Below are 26,926 nucleotides of genomic sequence, written 5' to 3' on the forward strand. Positions count from 1 at the left end.
CAGGACCCAAGCCTCCTTACAAAGCGGACAGTTTGGTTACTATGAGGATAGTACACAAACAAATACATGACATCACCATTGCCCCCATTTTCCTAAAGTAGGACAAAACAAGTACATGAGCCATAATCTTTTGCATTATGAATGATTCATTCACAGGAAATCAGCAGAGGCCCGCCCACAGACAGAGACAGCGGGAGCTTGAGAGATCCTCAGCAGTGGCCCAGTGAGCAGCCATAGTGGTAGGCCTACCTACACCGCCTGGCTCCGGACTTCATCTCCCATAAGCCTTTGCAGCAGCCTCGTGGGCACAAACTCCTGTCTGGAAGTGGGTAACCCTTCAACCCTCCATGACCACCACCCTACCCCAGCCAGCTCATGTGACTGGACCCAGGCAGTGGGCACACAGGAATGTCAAGAGTCTGCAAAGGCTGTTTAATCCCAGGCATTTCACATCAAGGCACAGAGAGAGCGAACTCTCCCTGCACTATTGTTCAGGCTGCAGAAAGGAATGGATGTGGTATTAGAGCTGTAAGAGCTGTAACTGTTCTTAACACATCTGGATCACTGGGCTCTCCCTGCACCGAGGCCTATGGAGAAGATGGGTTCTTCACCCCACCCCCCACACACGTTGTGCTATGGATTTGATGTGGGTGGTGGTGGTGGCATAGTGTAGTACACACGTGTTACTAGATTTAGGCACACTGCAGTGGAGAAGTGATCAGTGAATCTGTTGGTGTGTCTGTGTCAAACTAAATGAAGCATTATCACAGAGCAGTCAAGGACAGGAAAGAACAGGAAAGAATGAATGAGAGCTATAAAACGAACTGGAAAAGAAAAGCAGAATTAAAAAGCTGGAAATGATAGCATTGCTCAATGCAGTTGTGACGATTACCTGAAGAGCTTTTCTTGGTTCAATACATGCACTCTACTTGAGGAGACGTGTTGTCATTGATAATAAAAATATATATTTTTACTAAATCTTTGGTCGGCGTTATTCTTCAATTGGCCCCGTAGAGTCACATGACCGCCTCGTCACAAAGACCCAATGTCCCATTGGCAGAAAACAGCTTGGTGATGAAAGATGGCGTTTTACGTCCCATCATTGTCTAACACATAGAAACATCAGGAGCTATATATAACGCGTCTCTTCTCCACTGAGCTGAAGGTAATGCCTGTCTAAAGGAATATCTCTGCCTGTTGCCATGGAGCCCAGCGCCGATGACATCACGGGGAGAGGAAGAAGATGAAAGCGAGTCACGGGGACTGAACAAGAGCAACAAAGATCAGGTGACATGTTGTGGGGTTGAGGGGGGGGGGGCTGGGGAGAAAAAGATAGAAGCAAGGAGCGTAAGCACAGGCTGTATAGTTACACACAAATACAGTAGTAGATTGATATGTACACACACACACACACACACGTTTGTTTAACTATCCTTGTGGGGACCAAACAACTGATTTCCATTCAAAATCCTTTTTGTGGGGTGGTTAAATGTTTTCAGTTTTAAAGCTAATTCACTGCAATTCTACACATTATGCCATGACTAATGCCATGTTAATGATATCCGAATGAGAGTGACTAACAAAATCTGGAGGTCAGGGCCCCTGGGCACATACTACAAAAATAGATAGCTGGCTAGGCTAACTTCCCAATCAACATTTATTTTGCTGACATGGCTAATTTATTGACTTTCACGCTAACTATGCCACATCTGTTGAAAAACAAAAAACCGCCAGGGAAACATTGTCTCTCTCACACACACACACACACACGTCAGAGAGAGAACATCCATACACAATATCAACAGGTCCTCTGACTGGTAATAACAGGAGAACTGGTAAGACCAGGGTTGGCCAGCTGTGGACAGTTTCCAGGCTTTGGAAAGTGACATTGATCAATTTCTCCGTCTCATGTCATAGCTTCAGTGGTGTATCATATAGAATTGCTAATACCGACACTGATGCTGTGCACTGACTATAGTCTCCAATCAGCTGTGTCCCTTATTGCATGCAGAAGTTTATGTTGGTGCTCCCTGGGGTTGTAATATAAACAATGTGTGTGTGAAGGTGAAGGAGTCTACACCGGCAGACTGAAAGCAAACATTGCAGATTGTGTGTGTGTGTGTGCGTACGTGCGAGTGAATACAGCACCCCATGACGACTTGGAGGTGGCAGCCAGACAGACTAAGTGTGGCTAGTTTAACTATGTGGCCGGTCCAACACAACCACCACCAGGCCCAGATCCCACCGATAAGCCTGTCTTCTCCCTCCAACGGCCAGCTGCTTCATACAGAGATATCAGACAACAGGGGCCTCCCGGGTGGCGCAGTGGTTAAGGGCGCTGTACTGCAGCGCCAGCTGTGCCATCAGAGACTCTGGGTTCGCGCCCAGGCTCTGTCGTAACCGGCCGCGACCGGGAGGTCCATGGGGTGACGCACAGTTGGCCTAGCGTCGTCGGGGTTAGGAAGGGCTTGGTCGGTAGGGATGTCCTTGTCTCATTGCGCACCAGCGACTCCTGTGGCGGGCCGGGCGCAGTGCGCGCTAGCCAAGGTTGCCAGGTGCACGGTGTTTCCTCTGACACATTGGTGCGGCTGGCTTCCTGGTTACGTGCTGTGTTAAGAAGCAGTGCGGCTAGGTTGGGTTGTGTATCGGAGGACGCATGACTTTCAACCTTCGTCTCCGAGCCCGTACGGGAGTTGTAGCGATGAGACATGATAGTAGTTACTATTGGACACCACGAAATTGGGGAGAAAAAGGGGTAAAAAATAATAATAATAATAATAAAAAGATACCAGACACAGTAAACAGAGTAAACGCTGTACAGTTCCAGGCAGCACAGGAATAATATGTCCATTGTTCTCCATCACACACACACCACAACCTCCCTCTTTTCTTCAGCGTTAACCATTCATTAACAGTGTCACTTTTGTTTTTCATTATTTCACACTGCCGCAGCCGAAGCCTGCCACCCCTGCTCTCCAAGTTTTTTTTGTTCTCATATTTTCGGGGTGCTAAAAATATACCTCCCCCAACCGTGGCGCCCATGGGAGCCAAATCCCTGAGCCCCGCTTCACATAAATACATCTTCCTCCGTCCGTCCGTCACACATCTGTCTCTCCCTCCTTCTCTGTCATATTGTAATGACAGCTAAACTATGCAAATGTAGCCTTCCTGCACAGACACACTGCCACAGGGATGTGCACGCATCTATAGATGCAAATCAGCGTGTCTATCATGTGCGCACATTATGCAAAATATGGTGCCCAACCCAGTCCTTAGAAAGTCCTTAGAGAATAGAGATCACCGGGTGGAAGACAATCTGGCCAGGGATGGAAGGACGGAGGAAGTAGTGAACGCTCCACAGTGTTGAAGGGTTGTGTGGCTGCTAAGGGGCATCTGTGCCAGTTCAATGCCTCCTCCGCTCCCCTGAGGTGGCCCAGATCTGACTTGGGAACTTACAAGAGTGTGTCATAGAAGTGGGCAGTAGTGGTCTATGCCTATGGAAAGTGCCAACTCATTTACATTGCAAAAAGTGTATCTGGGATAACATCTATGACCAATACAAATATGTATCAGATAATCTGAACAAGTTCACACGATATGGGAACTGAATAGGTGTCTCTCACACGCGTTAATTCAATGTCTATTCAATGTTGGTTCAACGTAATTTCATTGAAATGTTGGAAATTGATTCCACCAGTGAGCCCCCAGTGGGAGGTTACTGAGGAGATTCACCATAGAGAACCTTGTCTCTCATGACAGGCTGTTCTGAGTTGTAAGGTTATAAAAGAACCTGTAAACTCCCTGAAAGGTTATAAAGAACCTGTAAACTCCCTGAAAGGTTATAAAGAACCTGTAAACTCCCTGAATGGTAATAAAGAACCTGTAAACTCCCTGAAAGGTTATAAAGAACCTGTAAACTCCCTGAAAGGTTGTAAAGAACCTGTAAACTCCCTGAAAGGTTGTAAAGAACCTGTAAACTCCCTGAAAGGTTATAAAGAACCTGTAAACTCCCTGAAAGGTTATAAAGAACCTGTAAACTCCCTGAAAGGTTATAAAGAACCTGTAAACTCCCTGAAAGGTTGTAAAGAACCTGTAAACTCCCTGAAAGGTTGTAAAGAACCTGTAAACTCCCTGAAAGGTTATAAAGAACCTGTAAACTCCCTGGAAGGTTATAAAGAACCTGTAAACTCCCTGAAAGGTTATAAAGAACCTGTAAACTCCCTGAAAGGTTGTAAAGAACCTGTAAACTCCCTGAAAGGTTATAAAGAACCTGTAAACTCCCTGGAAGGTTATAAAGAACCTGTAAACTCCCTGAAAGGTTGTAAAGAACCTGTAAACTACATGAAAGCGTTTCATTTCCCCCAAAAACCTAAACCAACAATAGCTCTGCAGGGTAATCTGGCTAATGAGATTAGAGAAACAAGATAATGGAATAGTGATGTTTTTATGTCATTATGACCAAACATGTCACCATGGCCACTGACCAGACTCTGCCTCTCCTCAAGTCACCCACAACCCAATGACAACAGGCTGTCAATCATTCAACACCCAACAAACAACAGCAGTGCCACACTCCATACAGCTGTATATTCAAACAGACAGGGAAATGCCACCAGAGGAGAATAATCTAGAGACAAGGAGAATTGTCTCCAGTTTGCCAGTTTCCTTGATCACACACACTATGATGTGATGTGTTTTGAATGTGTTTGTGCCAAACACTCAAGAAACACTTGAAATTCAAATATTTAACGCTATGTTAAAGTAACAAAAGTTAAGGAACAAAGACATAGGGAATTAGCATGGTGGGAAAATCACTCCCGTTATACCACTGTTTCACAGTGAAGTGTGTCACACCTTGTGAAGTAAAACAAAAGTTAAACAGAAGGATACATTTTGGGGTTTTCCCCAGCAAGCTGTGACATCAACATGGCATAAAGAAACAGGATGGTAAAACAGAAAAATGATGACTACACAAGGATGAATAGATGAGGGTGACTACATGACACAAGGATGAATAGATGAGGGTGACTACATGACACAAGGATGAATAGATGAGGGTGACTACATGACATACGGATGAATAGATGAGGGTGACTACATGACATAAGGATGAATAGATGAGGGTGACCAGAGGAAATGCTCAATCTCACCTGCAGTAAGTTGACTCCCTCCCCCTTTTCACCAACTCCAACTCAGGAGAGCACTGAAGACGCCAGGTTCACTGAATGGTTTGTAAAGGGTTTTATTAGCAAAATAAGGGAATGAGTGTACAAAGGCTCCCTGTCTGTTGGAGAACACAGACAGCTGTGGCTGGTTACAGACCATAACCATGTGTTTGTTCCCCATCCATTTTTACTTTGCTTTACAATTGTGATTCTGCAGTGATCGCAGAGACCAAGTCCCCGAAATCTCCTTAAATAAATCTTAAAATATACAGTAAAATACTACTCCGGTTTAGCTGTTCTTTAATTCCACAGCATAACGTAAGCTCCTTGACCTAGCTAGGGTTCATTTTGGATACACATTTGATATGGTGTACTGTTAAAAACCACATCCCTTTGTCAGTATGGGACAGCCTGTGGGCGGGGGCTGCGTTGGTCACCATCGAGACACACACAAACACACCTTTGGACCATGGGGAATTCCGTCACTAAATTGGTTGGGAATGTGCACAAAAGATTGTTAATATCCCTAAGGAAACGTTTCACCTTTTATGTTGGAACAATTTTAGCAGGCAAAAAAACTAGCAATTTGGTCAGTAACCGCAGAGAAAAGGACATGCAAAGGCACAGTACCAACAAACTGAGCTCAAATCAAATCCTTTTCCCCTAACAATTGGGGAGGGAGAAAAGGAATATTTCCACCAAAAGGCAAGCTTCCTTTTCCAGAGGGCATAAAAAAGGAACAAACTAAATAAAACAAGCTTCCTTTTCCAGAGGGCATAAAAAAGGAACAAACTAAATAGAACAAGCTTCTTCCAAAAAAGAAGTGTGAAAATGATTTTACAATGACAAACATCCAACACAAATGTTTAAACACAAATTCAAAATGTTCCAAGATAAAAACATAAATAAATCCATTAAAAGTGGAATACAGTACAGCAATGGTCCATAATTGATTCTCCCCACTCAGATTCTCCTGATCTTCTCCCCGAAAATGCACATTATGCAGGCTTTTCACCGCCTAGAGAGAGAAAGAGAGGAAGACACACCATTAGATCTTATTGTATGCCTGGCAGTACAAAAGGCCGTTCCATTCAAATATCCTGAAAATATTGTTTGACCATGCCATGATCATCCCCCAAACATATTAATGAAGCAGAGCATCTAACTAGACTCCCGAATAGACTCCAGAGGGCCTTGATTTCAGATGACTAGATTTAACAAGTAGCTGATAATGAAAGGGTTAAACTGCATCTCAAATGCAGCCTGGAAGCAGCGCAATTCAAACACGTCAATTGATTCTAAAACGTTTGAAGTTGGATGCCAGTCTTCAGAAGGTAGAGATACACACGACAACAAGAGCTCCTGAGGATAACTCTCACCATCTGGGAAAGCTAGCATACTAGTTTAGCACACTGGCACTGTGAGCACTCATGGCAGCCACCAGTCAGACATGTGCCCTCAACCATGTAGCGCCAACATCGATCCCCCAGCACTCTACACATACGAACACAAGTTCACAAGTCTGCAGTGCGTTGGGCAGGGCTATGTTGCACAAGGAGAAGCGATGAGAAGGGAGAGAGGGGGAAAGACTGATGGAGAAAGGGAACAAAAAAAGGTGGGCTCACCAGAAAACTTCCATCGATGAAATCCAGGTCTTAGAAGAGTCCACAGTCCTTCAGGTTGTTCTTGATGATGACGTCAGTGACGGCGTCGAAGACAAACTGCACGTTCTTGGTGTCGGTGGCGCAGGTGAAGTGAGTGTAGATCTCCTTGGTGTCCTTCCTCTTGTTCAGGTCCTCAAACTGACACTGGATGTAGGCCGCAGCTTCCTCGTATGTGTTGGAGCCTGGCCGCAAGACAAGAAAACCCCCACATTTGTAATGGTGTTCCTCATAAGGGATGAATCCCAACCTCTGCTTCAGTCACTCTCACTATGTCATGAATTGATGTTAATAGGAGACTAAGTGAGAATTGAAGCGCAAGTTAGAATTCATCCCATAGTTAAGACAGTACATACAGTTGAAGTCGGAAGTTTACATACACATAGGTTGGAGTCATTAAAACTAGATTTTCAACCACTCCACAAATGTATTGTTAACAAACTATAGTTTTGGCAAGTCGGTTAGGACATCTACTTTGTGCATGACACAAGTCATCTTTCTAACAATTGCTTACAGACAGATTATTTCACTGTATGAGAATTCCAGTGGGTCAGACGTTTACATACTGTGCCTTTACACAGCTTGGAAAATTTCAGAAAATTATGTCATGGCTTTAGAAGCTTCTGATAGCCTAATTGACATCTTTTGAGTCAGTTGGAGGTGTACCTGTGGATGTATTTCAAGGCCTACCTTCAAACTCAGTGCCTCTTTGCTTGACATCATGGGAAAATCAAAAGAAATCAGCCAAGACCTCAGAAAGAAATTGTAGACCTCCACAAGTCTGGTTCATCCTTGGAGCAATTTCCAAACGCCTGAAGGTAACACGTTCATCTGTACAAACAATAGTACGCAAGTATAAACACCATGGGACCACGCAGCCGTCATACCTCTCAGGAAGGAGACATGTTCTGTCTCCTAGAAATGAACGTACTTTGGTGCGAAAAGTACAAATCAATCCCCAGAACAGCAGCAAAGGACCTTGTGAAGATGCTGGAGGAAACAGGTACAAAAATATCTACATCCACAGTAAAACGAGTCCTATATCGACATAACCTGAAAGGCTGCTCAGCAAGGATGAAGCCACTGCTCCAAAACCGCCATAAAAAAGCCAGACTACGGTTTGCAACTGAACATGGAGACAAAGATCGTACTTTTTGGAGAAATGTCCTCTGGTCTGATGAAACAAAAATAGAACTGTTTGGCCATAATGACCATTGTTATGTTGGAGGAAAACGGGGAGGCTTGCAAGCTGAAGAACACCATCCCAACCGTGAAGCATGACTGTGGTAGCAACATGTTGTGGGGGTGCTTTGCTGCAGGAGGGACTGGTGCGATTCACAAAATAGATGGCATCACGAGGCAGGAAAATTATGTGGATATATTGAAGCAACATCTCAAGACATCAGTCACGAAGCTAAAACTTGGTCGCATTTGTGTCTTCCAAATGGACAATGACCCCAAGCATACTTCCAAAGTTGTGGGGAAATGGCTTAAGGACAACAAAGTCAAGGTATTGGAGTGGCCACCACAAAGCCCTGTCCTCAATCCAATAGAACATTTGTGGGCAGAACTGAAAAAGCATGTGTGAGCAAGGAGGCCTGCAAACCTGACTCAGTTGCACCAGCTCTGTCAGGAGGAATGAGCCAAAATTCACCCAACTTATTGTGGGAAGCTTATTGAAGGCTACCGAAATGTTTGACCCAAGTTAAACAATTTAAAGGCAATGCTACCAAATACTAATTGATTGTATGTAAACTTCTGACCCAATGGGAATGTGATGAAAGAAATAAAAGCTGAAATAAATCACTACACTATTATTCTGACATTTCACATTCTTAAAATAAAGTGATGATCCTAACTGACCTAAGACAGGGATTTTTTTACGAGGATTAAATGTCAGGAATTTGGCTAAGGTGTATTTAAACTTCCGACTTCAACTGTTCACAACAAGCATATGTCATCCATACAAAATAAAATAAGAAACCAACCATGAAACAAAAGATCAACATTTCTTATACTCCCCAGTATAGACAACACAATTACACAGGAAGTGACCACATGGGAACTGTGTTGAAATGGGATATCCTCCCTGTGGTGTTATGGAGGAACAGGTGATAGAGAAACACTATGTCCTGCCTCCTGGCTTTCCGCTATTTGTGTTGTCCTCGTTGGTCTCTTTAAAAAAGGTAGAAGTGACTAATGTCTGTTGAATGTCTCCTGTCACAACACTGATGCGGTGGAACACTCCATCTGCATATGTTCAGTAACTATATTACCGCCGCTATATGTTGATATGAGATCCTCTTTCCACTCATGGAGACATTCAGTTCTATTTGTTCAGTTGTGCAAATGACAAAGAAATCATAGAAAATGTACAGACAACTCCAGTGATAAGTCACACACTCATCACCAATCATTCAATAGACAGTCTACCATGGCTGGTTGGCTGTGTTACTGTACCTGCATATTCTGGGTAACAGATAGTTAGAGGACTCTTCTTGATCTTCTCCTCAAACAGGTCTTTCTTGTTAAGGAAGAGGATGATGGAGGTGTCTGTGAACCACTTGTTGTTGCATATGGAGTCAAACAGCTTCATGCTCTCGTGCATCCGGTTCTGGGGAGAGAAAACGGCAACATTGGACAATGGTTTTTGTGGGGTTTCGAGCTACAGGCCTTCATTTGTATTGTTTTACCTTTATTTAACTAGGCAAGTCAGTTAAGAACAAATTCTTATTTACAATGACGGCCTTGGAACAGTGGGTTAACTGCCTGTTCAGAGGCAGAACGACAGATTTGTACCGTGTCAGCTCGGGGTTTGAACTTGCAACATTCCGGTTACTAGTCCAACACTCTAACTACTAGTTAGAGTGATGTGGAATAACGGGACAGGTGAAAGCAAACACCTGCTAGGACGGCCACCATATTGCTTTATCCTATGTTTTCAGATCAGTGCAGATGAAGGAAAGGAGTTGAGGAGAGAAAGCCTATTTAGACTATCGAGATATACTCAGAAACATGTTTGGACTCGTATAGACAGTTTCACAGACCCAGAATGAAGCTTAGTCCAGCACTAAAATGCATTTTCAAAGTAAATATTATATTGAGAACAATTTTTTGTTCAGGACTTGGCTGGTTTCATACAGATACACAATACCAGTCAAACGTTTGGACATACTCACCTACTCATTCCAGAGTTTTCCTTACAAAATAATAGTGAAGAAATCAAAACTATGAAATAACACATATGGAATCACGTAGTAAACAAAACAGTGTTAAACAAATCAAAACATATTTTATATTTGAGATTCTTCAAAGTAGGGACTCTTTGCTTTGATAGCTTTGCATATTCTTGGCATTCTCTCAACCAACTTCATGAGGTGTTCACCTGGAATGTATTTCAATTAACAGGTGTGGCTTGTGAAAAATTAATTTGTGGATTTTCTTTCCTTCTTAGTGTGTTTGGACCAATCAGCTGTGTTGTGACAAGGTAGGGGGTGGTATACAGAAGATAGCCCTATTTGGTAAAAGACCAAATCCATTATATGGCAAGAACAGCTCAAATAAGCAAAGAGAAACGATAGACCATCATTACTTTAAGACATGGAGGTCAGTCAATCCATAAAAGTTCAAGAATTTCGGAAGTTTCTTCAAGTGCAGTCGCAAAAACCATCAAACACTATGATGAAACTGCCACAGGAAAGGAAGGCCCAGAGTTACCTCTGCTGCAGAGGATAAGTTTATTAGAGTTACTAGCCTCAGAAATTGCAGTCCAAATAAATGCTTCACAGAGTTCAAGTAACAGACATCTCAACATCAACTGTTCAGAGGAGACTGTGAAATCAGGCCTTCATGGTCAAATTGCTGCAAAGAAACCACTACTAAAGGACACCAATAAGAAGAGACTTGCTTGGGCCAAGAAACATGAGCAATGGACATTAGACCGGTAGAAATCTGTCCTTTGAGCCAACAAGTGCTCAGCATATGTGGGAACTCCTTAAAGACTGTTGGAAAAGCATTCCAAGTGAAGCTGGTTAAGAGAATGCCAAGAGTGTACAAAGCTGTCATCAAGGCAAAGGGTGGCTACATTGAAGTATCTAAAATATATTTAGATTTGTTTAACTCTTTTTTGGTTACTACATGATTCCATTGTTTTGATGTCTTCACTGGTATTCTACAATGTAGAAAATAGTAAAAATAAAGAAACCCTTGAATGAGTAGGTGTTTCCAAACTTGTGACTGGTACTGTACATGTACACTTATTTCATGTCCATTGGTTGGACAGGAACTCACCATCTCCTCATCCTCAGCCAGCACCAGGTCATAGTCGCTAAGCGCCACACAGAAGATGATGGCAGTGACACCCTCGAAGCAGTGGATCCACTTCTTCCTCTCTGACCTCTGACCTCCAACATCAAACATCCTGAGGAGGAAGTGGAGGATAATGCACCAGACAATGTAAACGGAGCATGTTTCCATGCACGTCGCACACAAGACAAACAACTTTATTGGCCATTGGCCACTAGGGAAAATTTGGGTTTAAGTGTTAGATGGTTAAACAGGCCACCAGATGGAAATGACAGAGAATACATGAATTTTTATTTTTTTGTAGGCTTTTCTGTGTTGTGGAGAGATGGTACACAGTAGAAATGCTCAACACAGAATAAAATATTTAGAAGGGAGGGTATAATTGTTTAATATTTTTTTGTGGGGTATAAATGCATAAACTTTGTTAAATGTAATGTTTTTGTATTTTAAATAACATTCTTGTTAATACCGTTAACAATTTGCACTTTGAGCTGTGTAACACATTAACGCAACCCAAGGGAACAAGCCCTAATAATGTCACCCGCTTTGTGAGCCAGTTTCCACCCATTGGCACACAGACGGCTGTGGGGCTCTAATGTACTTAGATATGGTTTGCATTGGAATGGCTCCACATAGTTCTCTGTTGAGTTGCACTGAGTGGCTTGGCTGAACAAACTGTTGAGGAAGAGCATTTTTAAAGGGCTTGATATTCAACTAGGATGTGGAATGGGGGACAGACGTGATAAAACAACTAAATATGCAGTGTTGTGGAAGCTACTCTGAAAATATAGTTTACCAAGCTACCAATTACTTCACACTGAAAGTAGTAAAGCTACACTAATGCTTTCATTAAGGTAAATATAATTTTCTTAACTAAAGTTACTTTTAATATGTAATTTAGCCTATTTAACACAAAAAAACTGTTTCAAGTGACAATTAGGCAGGTATTATTTTTTCTTTTTGCAAAATTAGTAGTGTGTAGTTCCAGTAGTTAGCTACACCACTACATGGTAAAGAAGTAGTGTGTAGTTCCAGTAGTTAGCTACACCGCTACATGGTAAAGAAGTAGTGTGTAGTTCCAGTAGTTAGCTACACCACTACATCATAAAGAAGTAGTGTGTAGTTCCAGTAGTTAGCTACACCGCTACATCATAAAGAAGTAGTGTGTAGTTCCAGTAGTTAGCTACACCACTACATGGTAAAGAAGTAGTGTGTAGTTCCAGTAGTTAGCTACACCGCTACATGGTAAAGTAGTCGTGTAGTTCCAGTAATTAGCTTCACCACTACATGGTAAAGAAGTAGTGTGTAGTTCCAGTAGTTAGCTACACCGCTACATAGTAAGACAGTTAACTACAGAAAACACAACCTAGATTTGAATTTAGTAGAACTACCACCAAGCTACCGTAAAATGCAGTTCAATTACTAGTTGAACTACATGTAGTTCACTAATCCCCAACACTGGAAATATGGGTATTGACCAGTGAGCCAACCGTTCCCCTTTCCTCTCTGGCATCAGCCAATGGAATTCTAGAACAGATATGATTCACTGCTGATGTCGTATGGTCAGCTCTGTCATCCAGTCACAATGAAACCCCTGGACTAAGGACATTTCTATGGGTTTGAGAGATTCAATACGCACAGTAGGGAAGTAGATTGAGTTATCCTGTTTAAAGTATGGAATATGACTACACTTAAAAAGAGATTTGGAGGAAGTGCTCACTTAAAGTGGAGGTCCTTGAAGGTGAAATGTGTCTCCACAATGCCTGTGGTTTTGACTCTGGTCCTCAGGACATCCTGCTGGGTCGGGATATAGGTGGCTTGGGATATCCTGTCCAAATCGTTTAAGTAACTGGGGGAGGGGAAGAGAGAGAAAATGTTTAGATGGGAGTCAATGCATCCAATTCACATACATCAACGGAACAATAGGACAATTTTTATTTATTTTATTTATTTTACCTTTATTTAACCAGGTAGGCAAGTTGAGAACAAGTTCTCATTTACAATTGCGACCTGGCCAAGATAAAGCAAAGCAGTTCGACAGATACAACGACACAGTTACACATGGAGTAAAACAAACATACAGTCAATAATACAGTATAAACAAGTCTATATACAATGTGAGCAAATGAGGTGAGAAGGGAGGTAAAGGCAAAAAAGGCCATGGTGGCAAGGTAAATACAATATAGCAAGTAAAACACTGGAATGGTAATTTTGCAATGGAAGAATGTGCAAAGTAGAAATAAAAATAATGGGGTGCAAAGGAACAAAATAAATAAATAAATTAAATACAGTTGGGAAAGAGGTAGTTGTTTGGGCTAAATTATAGGTGGGCTATGTACAGGTGCAGTAATCTGTGAGCTGCTCTGACAGTTGGTGCTTAAAGCTAGTGAGGGAGATAAGTGTTTCCAGTTTCAGAGATTTTTGTAGTTCGTTCCAGTCATTGGCAGCAGAGAACTGGAAAGAGAGGCGGCCAAAGAAAGAATTGGTTTTGGGGGTGACTAGAGAGATATACCTGCTGGAGCGTGTGCTACAGGTGGGAGATGCTATGGTGACCAGCGAGCTGAGATAAGGGGGGGCTTTACCTAGCAGGGTCTTGTAGATGACATGGAGCCAGTGGGTTTGGCGATGAGTATGAAGCGAGGGCCAGCCAACGAGAGCGTACAGGTCGCAATGGTGGGTAGTATATGGGGCTTTGGTGACAAAACTGATTGCACTGTGATAGACTGCATCCAATTTGTTGAGTAGGGTATTGGAGGCTATTTTGTAAATGACATCGCCAAAGTCGAGGATTGGTAGGATGGTCAGTTTTACAAGGGTATGTTTGGCAGCATGAGTGAAGGATGCTTTGTTGCGAAATAGGAAGCCAATTCTAGATTTAACTTTGGATTGGAGAATTGGACAATAAGCTATTTAAATAATAAACAAATCTTGTTTGGCCATGAACCATGTCTGCTTCTATTTCTTGAACTGGTTAAAACAAGTGACATTTTTCCAACTCTCTTCCACACTATCAGTGCCCCCCAGAATGGTCCCTATAAGCCAATATTTCCAAAAATAGTCCACATAGGGCTCAGTTCTGGACTTGTCGCACACACCTGCCCCCTCCTCAACAGTAAATCTACAGTAGAACCCCCCACACATCAAACACTCTACCCTGTATTACTCTTCCAAAAGATTACGGCAGCAGTAATTACACACTACTCAGCACAGGTGTTTTAACCCAAACAAACAGTAGCCTCGCTGTGGAGGCCGGTCGGCAGGCCACTGACAAAGGGATTTGGACATGTTTTCTAGCTCTGCTGTCTGTGGTGTTTTGCTACCAGGGTTTGGTAAACACAACAGCCCTGGCCAATCTGCTGTTAGACAGCTACATGAGATAAATGCTAAGGTTAAGGAATCAGCAGACATGCTGCAGCCTGTGTGTTACAGTCCTACTACAGGGGTGACACCCCCACACAAAACAAATATTGACAGTTTCACTCAAGGTTGAAACACCAAGCAGACTGGACTGTAGGCAGTAGAGATCTACATGTCTGCCAGAGAGTGGGCGGGCATCTGTAATAAATGGACTGCTCAAGGCCTTTGGTTATTGCAGAGGAATGAGAATTAGGGAGGAAGAGGAACTGCAGGAGCTGTGTGTGTGTCAGACCAAGCTGAGCAGACTGTGTGAGCAGGACAAGGTGGTGTGTGTGTGTGTGTGACCCACTATGCTGCAGAGTCGTTGAGCTGGTACTCTCGTGAGCGGCTGAAGCAGGCCTGTACCCCTCTGTCCTTCCACAGGCGTTTGATGACCCCGGCCAGCTCCGCCGTCATGAAGCCTTCCTCTGCCGACCCCGCCAGCACAAACAGCTGTCTCGCATCATCCTGTGAGAGAACAGTCCGTCAGCACAACCATCACTATTACCATCAAATCGTCACCATCAGTTCCACTGTGAAAATCATCCCTACCATCAATAGCATTATTAATACTGCCATGGCATCATCAGCGTTGGGCATGTGATTGGGTGTGTTTATAGTTTTAGTCAGAAGGCTTAGATAAATGCAATCCATCATCATGTCTAGCCCACTCACGGCTCTGGCGGCGTCTCCAAAGTCGATCTTGAGTCGTCCCATGGCTCTGATTACAGCGATGATGGACTGGATGGTGTTGCTGTAGACCACAGCCCTGTACTGTTTACACTCCTCCTCCGAGTAGCCTGCCTCGTGGATGATCCTGACACACGGGATGGAGGACACAACTACAGTCAACCACCATGAAGAACACAACTACAGTCAACCACCATGAGGAGCAACACAACTACAGTCAGTGAGTAACCATGAGGAACACGGAGCAACACAACTACAGTCAACCACCACGAGGAACACGGAGCAACACAACTACATTCAACCACCACGAGGAACATGGAGCAACACAACTACAGTCAACCACCATGAGTAACATGGAGCAACACAACTACAGTCAGTCAGTCACCATGAGTAACATCGAGCAACACAACTACAGTCAGTGAGTCACCATGAGGAACACAACTACAGTCAACCACCATGAGGAACATGGAGCAACACAACTACAGTCAACCACCACAAGGAACATGGAGCAACACAACTACATTCAACCACCACGAGGAACATGGAGCAACACAACTACAGTCAACCACCATGAGTAACATGGAGCAACACAACTACAGTCAGTCAGTCACCATGAGTAACATGGAGCAACACAACTACAGTCAACCACCATGAAGAACACAACTACAGTCAACCACCATGAGGAGCAACACAACTACAGTCAGTGAGTCACCATGAGGAACACGGAGCAACACAACTACAGTCAACCACCATGAGGAACACGGAGCAACACAACTAGTCAACCACCATGAGGAACACAACTACAGTCAACCACCATGAGGAACACGGAGCAACACAACTACAGTCAACCACCATGAGGAACACGGAGCAACACAACTACAGTCAACCACCATGAGGAACACGGAGCAACACAACTACAGTACACCACCATGGGGAACACGGAGCAACACAACTACAGTCAACCACCATGAGGAAAACGAAGCAACACAACTACAGTCAACCACCATGAGGAACATGGAGCAACACAACTACAGTCAACCACCATGAGGAACATGGAGCAACACAACTACAGTCAACAGCCATGAGGAACATGGAGCAACACAACTACAGTCAACCGCCATGAGGAACATGGAGCAACACAACTACAGTCAACCACCATGAGGAACATGGAGCAACACAACTACAGTCAACCACCATGAGGAACATGGAGCAACACAACTACAGTCAACCACCATGAGGAACATGGAGCAACACAACTACAGTCAACCACCATGAGGAACATGGAGCAACAACTACAGTCAACCACCATGAGGAACATGGAGCAACAACTACAGTCAACCACCATGAGGAGCAACAACTACAGTCAGTCAGTCACCATGAGGAACATGGAGCAACACAACTACAGTCAACCACCATAAGGAACATGGAGCAACACAACTAGTCAACCACCATGAGGAACATGGAGCAACACAACTACAGTTAACCACCATAAGGAACACAACTACAGTCAGTCAGCATGAGGAACACAATTACAGTCAGCCACCATGAGGAACACAACTACAGTCAGCCACCATGAGGAACACAACTACAGTCATCCACCACGAGGAACATGGAGCAACACAACTACAGTCAACCACCATGAGTAACATGGAGCAACACAACTACAGTCAGTCAGTCACCATGAGTAACATCGAGCAACACAACTACAGTCAGTGAGTCACCATGAGGAACACAACTACAGTCAACCACCACGAGGAACATGGAGCAACACAACTACATTCAACCACCACGAGGAACATGGAGCAACACAACTACAGTCAACCACCATGAGTAACATGGAGCAACACAACTACAGTCAGTCAGTCACCATGAGTAACATGGAGCAACACAACTACAGTCAACCACCATGAAGAACACAACTACAGTCAACCACCATGAGGAGCAACACAACTAGTCAGTGAGTCACCATGAGGAACACGTAGCAACACAACTACAGTCAACCACCATGAGGAACACGGAGCAACACAACTACAGTCAACCACCATGAGGAACATGGAGCAACACAACTACAGTCAACCACCATGAGGAACATGGAGCAACACAACTACAGTCAACCATCATGAGGAACATGGAGCAACACAACTACAGTCAACCACCATGAGGAACATGGAGCAACACAACTACAGTCAACCACCATGAGGAACATGGAGCAACACAACTACAGTCAACCACCATGAGGAACATGGAGCAACACAACTACAGTCAACCACCATGAGGAACATGGAGCAACACAACTACAGTCAACCACCATGAGGAACATGGAGCAACACAACTACAGTCAACCACCATGAGGAACACGGAGCAACACAACTACAGTCAACCACCATGAGGAACATGGAGCAACACAACTACAGTCAACCACCATGAGGAACATGGAGCAACACAACTACAGTCAACCACCATGAGGAACATGGAGCAACAACTACAGTCAACCACCATGAGGAACATGGAGCAACAACTACAGTCAACCACCATGAGGAGCAACAACTACAGTCAGTCAGTCACCATGAGGAACATGGAGCAACACAACTACAGTCAACCACCATAAGGAACATGGAGCAACACAACTACAGTCAACCACCATGAGGAACATGGAGCAACACACCTACAGTTAACCACCATAAGGAACACAACTACAGTCAGTCAGCATGAGGAACACAACTACAGTCAGCCACCATGAGGAACACAACTACAGTCAGCCACCATGAGGAACACAAGTACAGTCATCCACCACGAGGAACATGGAGCAACACAACTACAGTCAACCATCATGAGGAACATGGAGCAACACAACTACAGTCAACCATCATGAGGAACATGGAGCAACACAACTACAGTCAACCACCATGAGGAACATGGAGCAACACAACTACAGTCAACCACCATGAGGAACATGGAGCAACACAACTACAGTCAACCACCATGAGGAACATGGAGCAACACAACTACAGTCAACCACCATGAGGAACATGGAGCAACACAACTACAGTCAACCACCATGAGGAACACGGAGCAACACAACTACAGTCAACCACCATGAGGAACATGGAGCAACACAACTACAGTCAACCACCATGAGGAACATGGAGCAACACAACTACAGTCAATCACCATGAGGAACATGGAGCAACACAACTACAGTCAACCACCATGAGGAACATGGAGCAACACAACTACAGTCAACCACCATGAGGAACACGGAGCAACACAACTACAGTCAACCACCATGAGGAACATGGAGCAACACAACTACAGTCAACCACCATGAGGAACATGGAGCAACACAACTACAGTCAACCACCACGAGGAACATGGAGCAACACAACTACAGTCAACCACCATGAGGAACATGGAGCAACACAACTACAGTCAACCACCATGAGGAACATGGAGCAACACAACTACAGTCAACCACCATGAGGAACATGGAGCAACACAACTACAGTCAACCACCATGAGGAACATGGAGCAACACAACTACAGTCAACCACCATGAGGAACATGGAGCAACACAACTACAGTCAACCACCATGAGGAACATGGAGCAAAACAACTACAGTCAACCACCATGAGGAACATGGAGCAACACAACTACAGTCAACCACCATGAGGAACATGGAGCAACACAACTACAGTCAACCACCATGAAGAACACAACTACAGTCAACCACCATGAGGAGCAACACAACTACAGTCAGTGAGTCACCATGAGGAACACGTAGCAACACAACTACAGTCAACCACCATGAGGAACACGGAGCAACACATCTACAGTCAACCACCATGAGGAACATGGAGCAACACAACTACAGTCAACCACCATGAGGAACATGGAGCAACACAACTACAGTCAACCACCATGAGGAACATGGAGCAACACAACTACAGTCAACCACCATGAGGAACATGGAGCAACACAACTACAGTCAACCACCATGAGGAACATGGAGCAACACAACTACAGTCAACCACCATGAGGAACATGGAGCAACACAACTACAGTCAACCACCATGAGGAACACGGAGCAACACAACTACAGTCAACCACCATGAGGAACATGGAGCAACACAACTACAGTCAACCACCATGAGGAACATGGAGCAACACAACTACAGTCAACCACCACGAGGAACATGGAGCAACACAACTACAGTCAACCACCATGAGGAACATGGAGCAACACAACTACAGTCAACCACCATGAGGAACATGGAGCAACACAACTACAGTCAACCACCATGAGGAACATGGAGCAACACAACTACAGTCAACCACCATGAGGAACATGGAGCAACACAACTACAGTCAACCACCATGAGGAACATGGAGCAAAACAACTACAGTCAACCACCATGAGGAACATGGAGCAACACAACTACAGTCAACCACCATGAGGAACATGGAGCAACACAACTACAGTCAACCACCATGAGGAACATGGAGCAACAACTACAGTCAACCACCATGAGGAACATGGAGCAACAACTACAGTCAACCACCATGAGGAGCAACAACTACAGTCAGTCAGTCACCATGAGGAACATGGAGCAACACAACTACAGTCAACCACCATAAGGAACATGGAGCAACACAACTACAGTCAACCACCATGAGGAACATGGAGCAACACACCTACAGTTAACCACCATAAGGAACACAACTACAGTCAGTCAGCATGAGGAACACAACTACAGTCAGCCACCATGAGGAACACAACTACAGTCAGCCACCATGAGGAACACAACTACAGTCATCCACCACGAGGAACATGGAGCAACACAACTACAGTCAACCACCATGAGGAACATGGAGCAACACAACTACAGTCAACCACCATAAGGAACACAACTACAGTCAGTCAGCATGAGGAACACAACTACAGTCAGCCACCATGAGGAACACAACTACAGTCATCCACCACAAGGAACATGGAGCAACACAACTACAGTCAACCACAATGAGGAACATGGAGCAACACAACTACAGTCAACCACCATAAGGAACACAACTACAGTCAGTCAGCATGAGGAACACAACTACAGTCAACCACCATGAGGAACATGGAGCAACACAACTACAGTCAACCACCATGAGGAACATGGAGCAACACAACTACAGTCAACCACCATAAGGAACATGGAGCAACACAACTACAGTCAACCACCATAAGGAACACAACTACAGTCAGTCAGCATGAGGAACATGGAGCAACACAACTACAGTCAACCATCATGAGGAACATGGAGCAACACAACTACAGTCAACCACCATCAGGAACATGGAGCAACACAACTACAGTCAACCACCATGAGGAACATGGAGCAACACAACTACAGTCAACCACCATGAGGAACATGGAGCAACACAACTACAGTCAACCACCATGAGGAACATGGAGCAACACAACTACAGTCAACCACCATGAGGAACACGGAGCAACACAACTACAGTCAACCACCATGAGGAACATGGAGCAACACAACTACAGTCAACCACCATGAGGAACATGGAGCAACACAACTACAGTCAATCACCATGAGGAACATGGAGCAACACAACTACAGTCAACCACCATGAGGAACATGGAGCAACACAACTACAGTCAACCACCATGAGGAACATGGAGCAACACAACTACAGTCAACCACCATGAGGAACATGGAGCAACACAACTACAGTCAACCACCATGAGGAACATGGAGCAACACAACTACAGTCAACCACCATGAGGAACATGGAGCAACACAACTACAGTCAACCACCATGAGGAACATGGAGCAAAACAACTACAGTCAACCACCATGAGGAACATGGAGCAACACAACTACAGTCAACCACCATGAGGAACATGGAGCAACACAACTACAGTCAACCACCATGAGGAACATGGAGCAACAACTACAGTCAACCACCATGAGGAACATGGAGCAACAACTACAGTCAACCACCATGAGGAGCAACAACTACAGTCAGTCAGTCACCATGAGGAACATGGAGCAACACAACTACAGTCAACCACCATAAGGAACATGGAGCAACACAACTACAGTCAACCACCATGAGGAACATGGAGCAACACACCTACAGTTAACCACCATAAGGAACACAACTACAGTCAGTCAGCATGAGGAACACAACTACAGTCAGCCACCATGAGGAACACAACTACAGTCAGCCACCATGAGGAACACAACTACAGTCATCCACCACGAGGAACATGGAGCAACACAACTACAGTCAACCACCATGAGGAACATGGAGCAACACAACTACAGTCAACCACCATAAGGAACACAACTACAGTCAGTCAGCATGAGGAACACAACTACAGTCAGCCACCATGAGGAACACAACTACAGTCATCCACCACAAGGAACATGGAGCAACACAACTACAGTCAACCACAATGAGGAACATGGAGCAACACAACTACAGTCAACCACCATAAGGAACACAACTACAGTCAGTCAGCATGAGGAACACAACTACAGTCAACCACCATGAGGAACATGGAGCAACACAACTACAGTCAACCACCATGAGGAACATGGAGCAACACAACTACAGTCAACCACCATAAGGAACACAACTACAGTCAGTCAGCATGAGGAACATGGAGCAACACAACTACAGTCAACCATCATGAGGAACATGGAGCAACACAACTACAGTCAACCACCATGAGGAACATGGAGCAACACAACTACAGTCAACCACCATGAGGAACATGGAGCAACACAACTACAGTCAACCACCATGAGGAACATGGAGCAACACAACTACAGTCAACCACCATGAGGAACATGGAGCAACACAACTACAGTCAACCACCATGAGGAACACGGAGCAACACAACTACAGTCAACCACCATGAGGAACATGGAGCAACACAACTACAGTCAACCACCATGAGGAACATGGAGCAACACAACTACAGTCAATCACCATGAGGAACATGGAGCAACACAACTACAGTCAACCACCATGAGGAACATGGAGCAACACAACTACAGTCAACCACCATGAGGAACATGGAGCAACACAACTACAGTCAACCACCATAAGGAACACAACTACAGTCAGTCAGCATGAGGAACACAACTACAGTCAACCACCATGAGGAACATGGAGCAACACAACTACAGTCAACCACCATGAGGAACATGGAGCAACACAACTACAGTCAACCACCATAAGGAACACAACTACAGTCAGTCAGCATGAGGAACATGGAGCAACACAACTACAGTCAACCACCATGAGGAACATGGAGCAACACAACTACAGTCAACCACTATGAGAAACAGTCAGCCAGCCACCATGAGGAACAACACAGTCAGTCAGTCACCATGAGGAACGACACAGTCAGTCAGCCACCATGAGGAACGACACAGTCAGCCAGCCACCATGAGGAACGACACAGTCAGCCAGCCACCATGAGGAACGACAGTCAGCCAGTCACCATGAGGAACGACACAGTCAGCCAGCCACCATGAGGAACGACACAGTCAGCCAGCCACCATGAGGAACGACAGTCAGCCAGCCACCATGAGGAACACAACTACAGTCAGCCACCATGAGGAACACAACTACAGTCATCCACCACGAGGAACATGGAGCAACACAACTACAGTCAACCACCATAAGGAACACAACTACAGTCAGTCAGCATGAGGAACACAACTACAGTCATCCACCACAAGGAACATGGAGCAACACAACTACAGTCAACCACCATGAGGAACATGGAGCAACACAACTACAGTCAACCACCATAAGGAACACAACTACAGTCAGTCAGCATGAGGAACACAACTACAGTCAACCACCATGAGGAACATGGAGCAACACAACTACAGTCAACCACCATGAGGAACATGGAGCAACACAACTACAGTCAACCACCATAAGGAACACAACTACAGTCAGTCAGCATGAGGAACATGGAGCAACACAACTACAGTCAACCACCATGAGGAACATGGAGCAACACAACTACAGTCAACCACTATGAGAAACAGTCAGCCAGCCACCATGAGGAACAACACAGTCAGTCAGTCACCATGAGGAACAACACAGTCAGCCAGCCACCATGAGGAACAACACAGTCAGTCAGTCACCATGAGGAACGACACAGTCAGTCAGCCACCATGAGGAACGACACAGTCAGCCAGCCACCATGAGGAACGACACAGTCAGCCAGCCACCATGAGGAACGACAGTTAGCCAGTCACCATGAGGAACGACACAGTCAGCCAGCCACCATGAGGAACGACACAGTCAGCCAGCCACCATGAGGAACGACAGTCAGCCAGCCACCATGAGGAACACAACTACAGTCAGCCACCATGAGGAACACAACTACAGTCATCCACCACGAGGAACATGGAGCAACACAACTACAGTCAACCACCATGAGGAACATGGAGCAACACAACTACAGTCAACCACCATGAGGAACATGGAGCAACACAACTACAGTCAACCACCATGAGGAACATGGAGCAAAACAACTACAGTCAACCACCATGAGGAACATGGAGCAACACAACTACAGTCAACCACCATGAGGAACATGGAGCAACAGAACTACAGTCAACCACCATGAGGAACATGGAGCAACAACTACAGTCAACCACCATGAGGAACATGGAGCAACAACTACAGTCAACCACCATGAGGAGCAACAACTACAGTCAGTCAGCATGAGGAACATGGAGCAACACAACTACAGTCAACCACCATGAGGAACATGGAGCAACACAACTACAGTCAACCACCATGAGGAACATGGAGCAACACAACTACAGTCAACCACCATAAGGAACATGGAGCAACACAACTACAGTCAACCACCATGAGGAACATGGAGCAACACACCTACAGTTAACCACCATAAGGAACACAACTACAGTCAGTCAGCATGAGGAACACAACTACAGTCAGCCACCATGAGGAACACAACTACAGTCAGCCACCATGAGGAACACAACTACAGTCATCCACCACGAGGAACATGGAGCAACACAACTACAGTCAACCACCATGAGGAACATGGAGCAACACAACTACAGTCAACCACCATAAGGAACACAACTACAGTCAGTCAGCATGAGGAACACAACTACAGTCAGCCACCATGAGGAACACAACTACAGTCATCCACCACAAGGAACATGGAGCAACACAACTACAGTCAACCACCATGAGGAACATGGAGCAACACAACTACAGTCAACCACCATAAGGAACACAACTACAGTCAGTCAGCATGAGGAACATGGAGCAACACAACTACAGTCAACCATCATGAGGAACATGGAGCAACACAACTACAGTCAACCACCATGAGGAACATGGAGCAACACAACTACAGTCAACCACCATGAGGAACATGGAGCAACACAACTACAGTCAACCACCATGAGGAACATGGAGCAACACAACTACAGTCAACCACCATGAGGAACATGGAGCAACACAACTACAGTCAACCACCATGAGGAACATGGAGCAACACAACTACAGTCAACCACCATGAGGAACATGGAGCAACACAACTACAGTCAACCACCATGAGGAACACGGAGCAACACAACTACAGTCAACCACCATGAGGAACATGGAGCAACACAACTACAGTCAACCACCATGAGGAACATGGAGCAACACAACTACAGTCAACCACCATGAGGAACATGGAGCAACACAACTACAGTCAACCACCATGAGGAACATGGAGCAACACAACTACAGTCAACCACCATAAGGAACACAACTACAGTCAGTCAACATGAGGAACACAACTACAGTCAACCACCATGAGGAACATGGAGCAACACAACTACAGTCAACCACCATGAGGAACATGGAGCAACACAACTACAGTCAACCACCATAAGGAACACAACTACAGTCAGTCAGCATGAGGAACATGGAGCAACACAACTACAGTCAACCACCATGAGGAACATGGAGCAACACAACTACAGTCAACCACTATGAGAAACAGTCAGCCAGCCACCATGAGGAACAACACAGTCAGTCAGTCACCATGAGGAACAACACAGTCAGCCAGCCACCATGAGGAACACAACTACAGTCAGTCAGCATGAGGAACACAACTACAGTCAACCACCATGAGGAACATGGAGCAACACAACTACAGTCAACCACCATGAGGAACATGGAGCAACACAACTACAGTCAACCACCATGAGGAACATGGAGCAACACAACTACAGTCAACCACCATGAGGAACATGGAGCAACACAACTACAGTCAACCACCATGAGGAACATGGAGCAACACAACTACAGTCAACCACCATAAGGAACACAACTACAGTCAGTCAACATGAGGAACACAACTACAGTCAACCACCATGAGGAACATGGAGCAACACAACTACAGTCAACCACCATGAGGAACATGGAGCAACACAACTACAGTCAACCACCATAAGGAACACAACTACAGTCAGTCAGCATGAGGAACATGGAGCAACACAACTACAGTCAACCACCATGAGGAACATGGAGCAACACAACTACAGTCAACCACTATGAGAAACAGTCAGCCAGCCACCATGAGGAACAACACAGTCAGTCAGTCACCATGAGGAACAACACAGTCAGCCAGCCACCATGAGGAACACAACTACAGTCAGTCAGCATGAGGAACACAACTACAGTCAACCACCATGAGGAACATGGAGCAACACAACTACAGTCAACCACCATGAGGAACATGGAGCAACACAACTACAGTCAACCACTATGAGAAACAGTCAGCCAGCCACCATGAGGAACAACACAGTCAGTCAGTCACCATGAGGAACAACACAGTCAGTCAGTCACCATGAGGAACAACACAGTCAGCCAGCCACCATGAGGAACAACACAGTCAGTCAGTCACCATGAGGAACGACACAGTCAGTCAGCCACCATGAGGAACGACACAGTCAGCCAGCCACCATGAGGAACGACACAGTCAGCCAGCCACCATGAGGAACGACAGTCAGCCAGTCACCATGAGGAACGACACAGTCAGCCAGCCACCATGAGGAACGACAGTCAGCCAGCCACCATGAGGAACACAACTACAGTCAGCCACCATGAGGAACACAACTACAGTCATCCACCACGAGGAACATGGAGCAACACAACTACAGTCAACCACCATAAGGAACACAACTACAGTCAGTCAGCATGAGGAACACAACTACAGTCAGCCACCATGAGAAACAGTCAGTCAGCCAGCCACCATGAGGAACAACACAGTCAGTCAGTCACCATGAGGAACAACACAGTCAGCCAGACACCATGAGGAACAACACAATCAGTCAGTCACCATGAGGAACGACACAGTCAGCCAGTCACCATGAGGAACATGGAGAAACATGACACAGTCAGCCAGTCACCATGAGGAACGACACAGTCAGCCAGTCACCATGAGGAACGTCACAGTCAGCCAGTCACCATGAGGAACGACACAGTCAGCCAGTCACCATGAGGAACGACACAGTCAGCCAGTCACCATGAGGAACGACAGTCAGCCAGTCACCATGAGGAACAACACAGTCAGCCAGTCACCATGAGGAACGACACAGTCAGCCAGTCACCATGAGGAACGACACAGTCAGCCA

The 26,926-nt window shown here is 45.2% G+C and overlaps 1 protein-coding gene across 1 annotated transcript in view; it reads right to left on the reverse strand.

Moving 5' to 3' along the window:
• Positions 1 to 5,226: 5,226 nt before the first annotated feature.
• Positions 5,227 to 26,926, reverse strand: part of LOC100301656 (guanine nucleotide-binding protein G(i) subunit alpha-1) — a 31,426-nt gene continuing 9,726 nt past the window's right edge. The window contains exons 3-9 of the mRNA XM_021563891.2: positions 15,203 to 15,344; positions 14,838 to 14,995; positions 12,852 to 12,980; positions 11,117 to 11,246; positions 9,287 to 9,440; positions 6,791 to 7,011; positions 5,227 to 6,183 (exon numbers count right to left, since the gene is read on the reverse strand). Of these exons, the coding sequence (XP_021419566.1) occupies positions 6,821 to 7,011; positions 9,287 to 9,440; positions 11,117 to 11,246; positions 12,852 to 12,980; positions 14,838 to 14,995; positions 15,203 to 15,344 (904 nt within the window). The 3' untranslated portion in view covers positions 5,227 to 6,183; positions 6,791 to 6,820. The remainder of the gene's footprint in view (positions 6,184 to 6,790; positions 7,012 to 9,286; positions 9,441 to 11,116; positions 11,247 to 12,851; positions 12,981 to 14,837; positions 14,996 to 15,202; positions 15,345 to 26,926) is intronic.

Source organism: Oncorhynchus mykiss, chromosome 15 (assembly GCF_013265735.2).
Source record: "Oncorhynchus mykiss isolate Arlee chromosome 15, USDA_OmykA_1.1, whole genome shotgun sequence".
Lineage (NCBI taxonomy): Eukaryota > Metazoa > Chordata > Actinopteri > Salmoniformes > Salmonidae > Oncorhynchus > Oncorhynchus mykiss.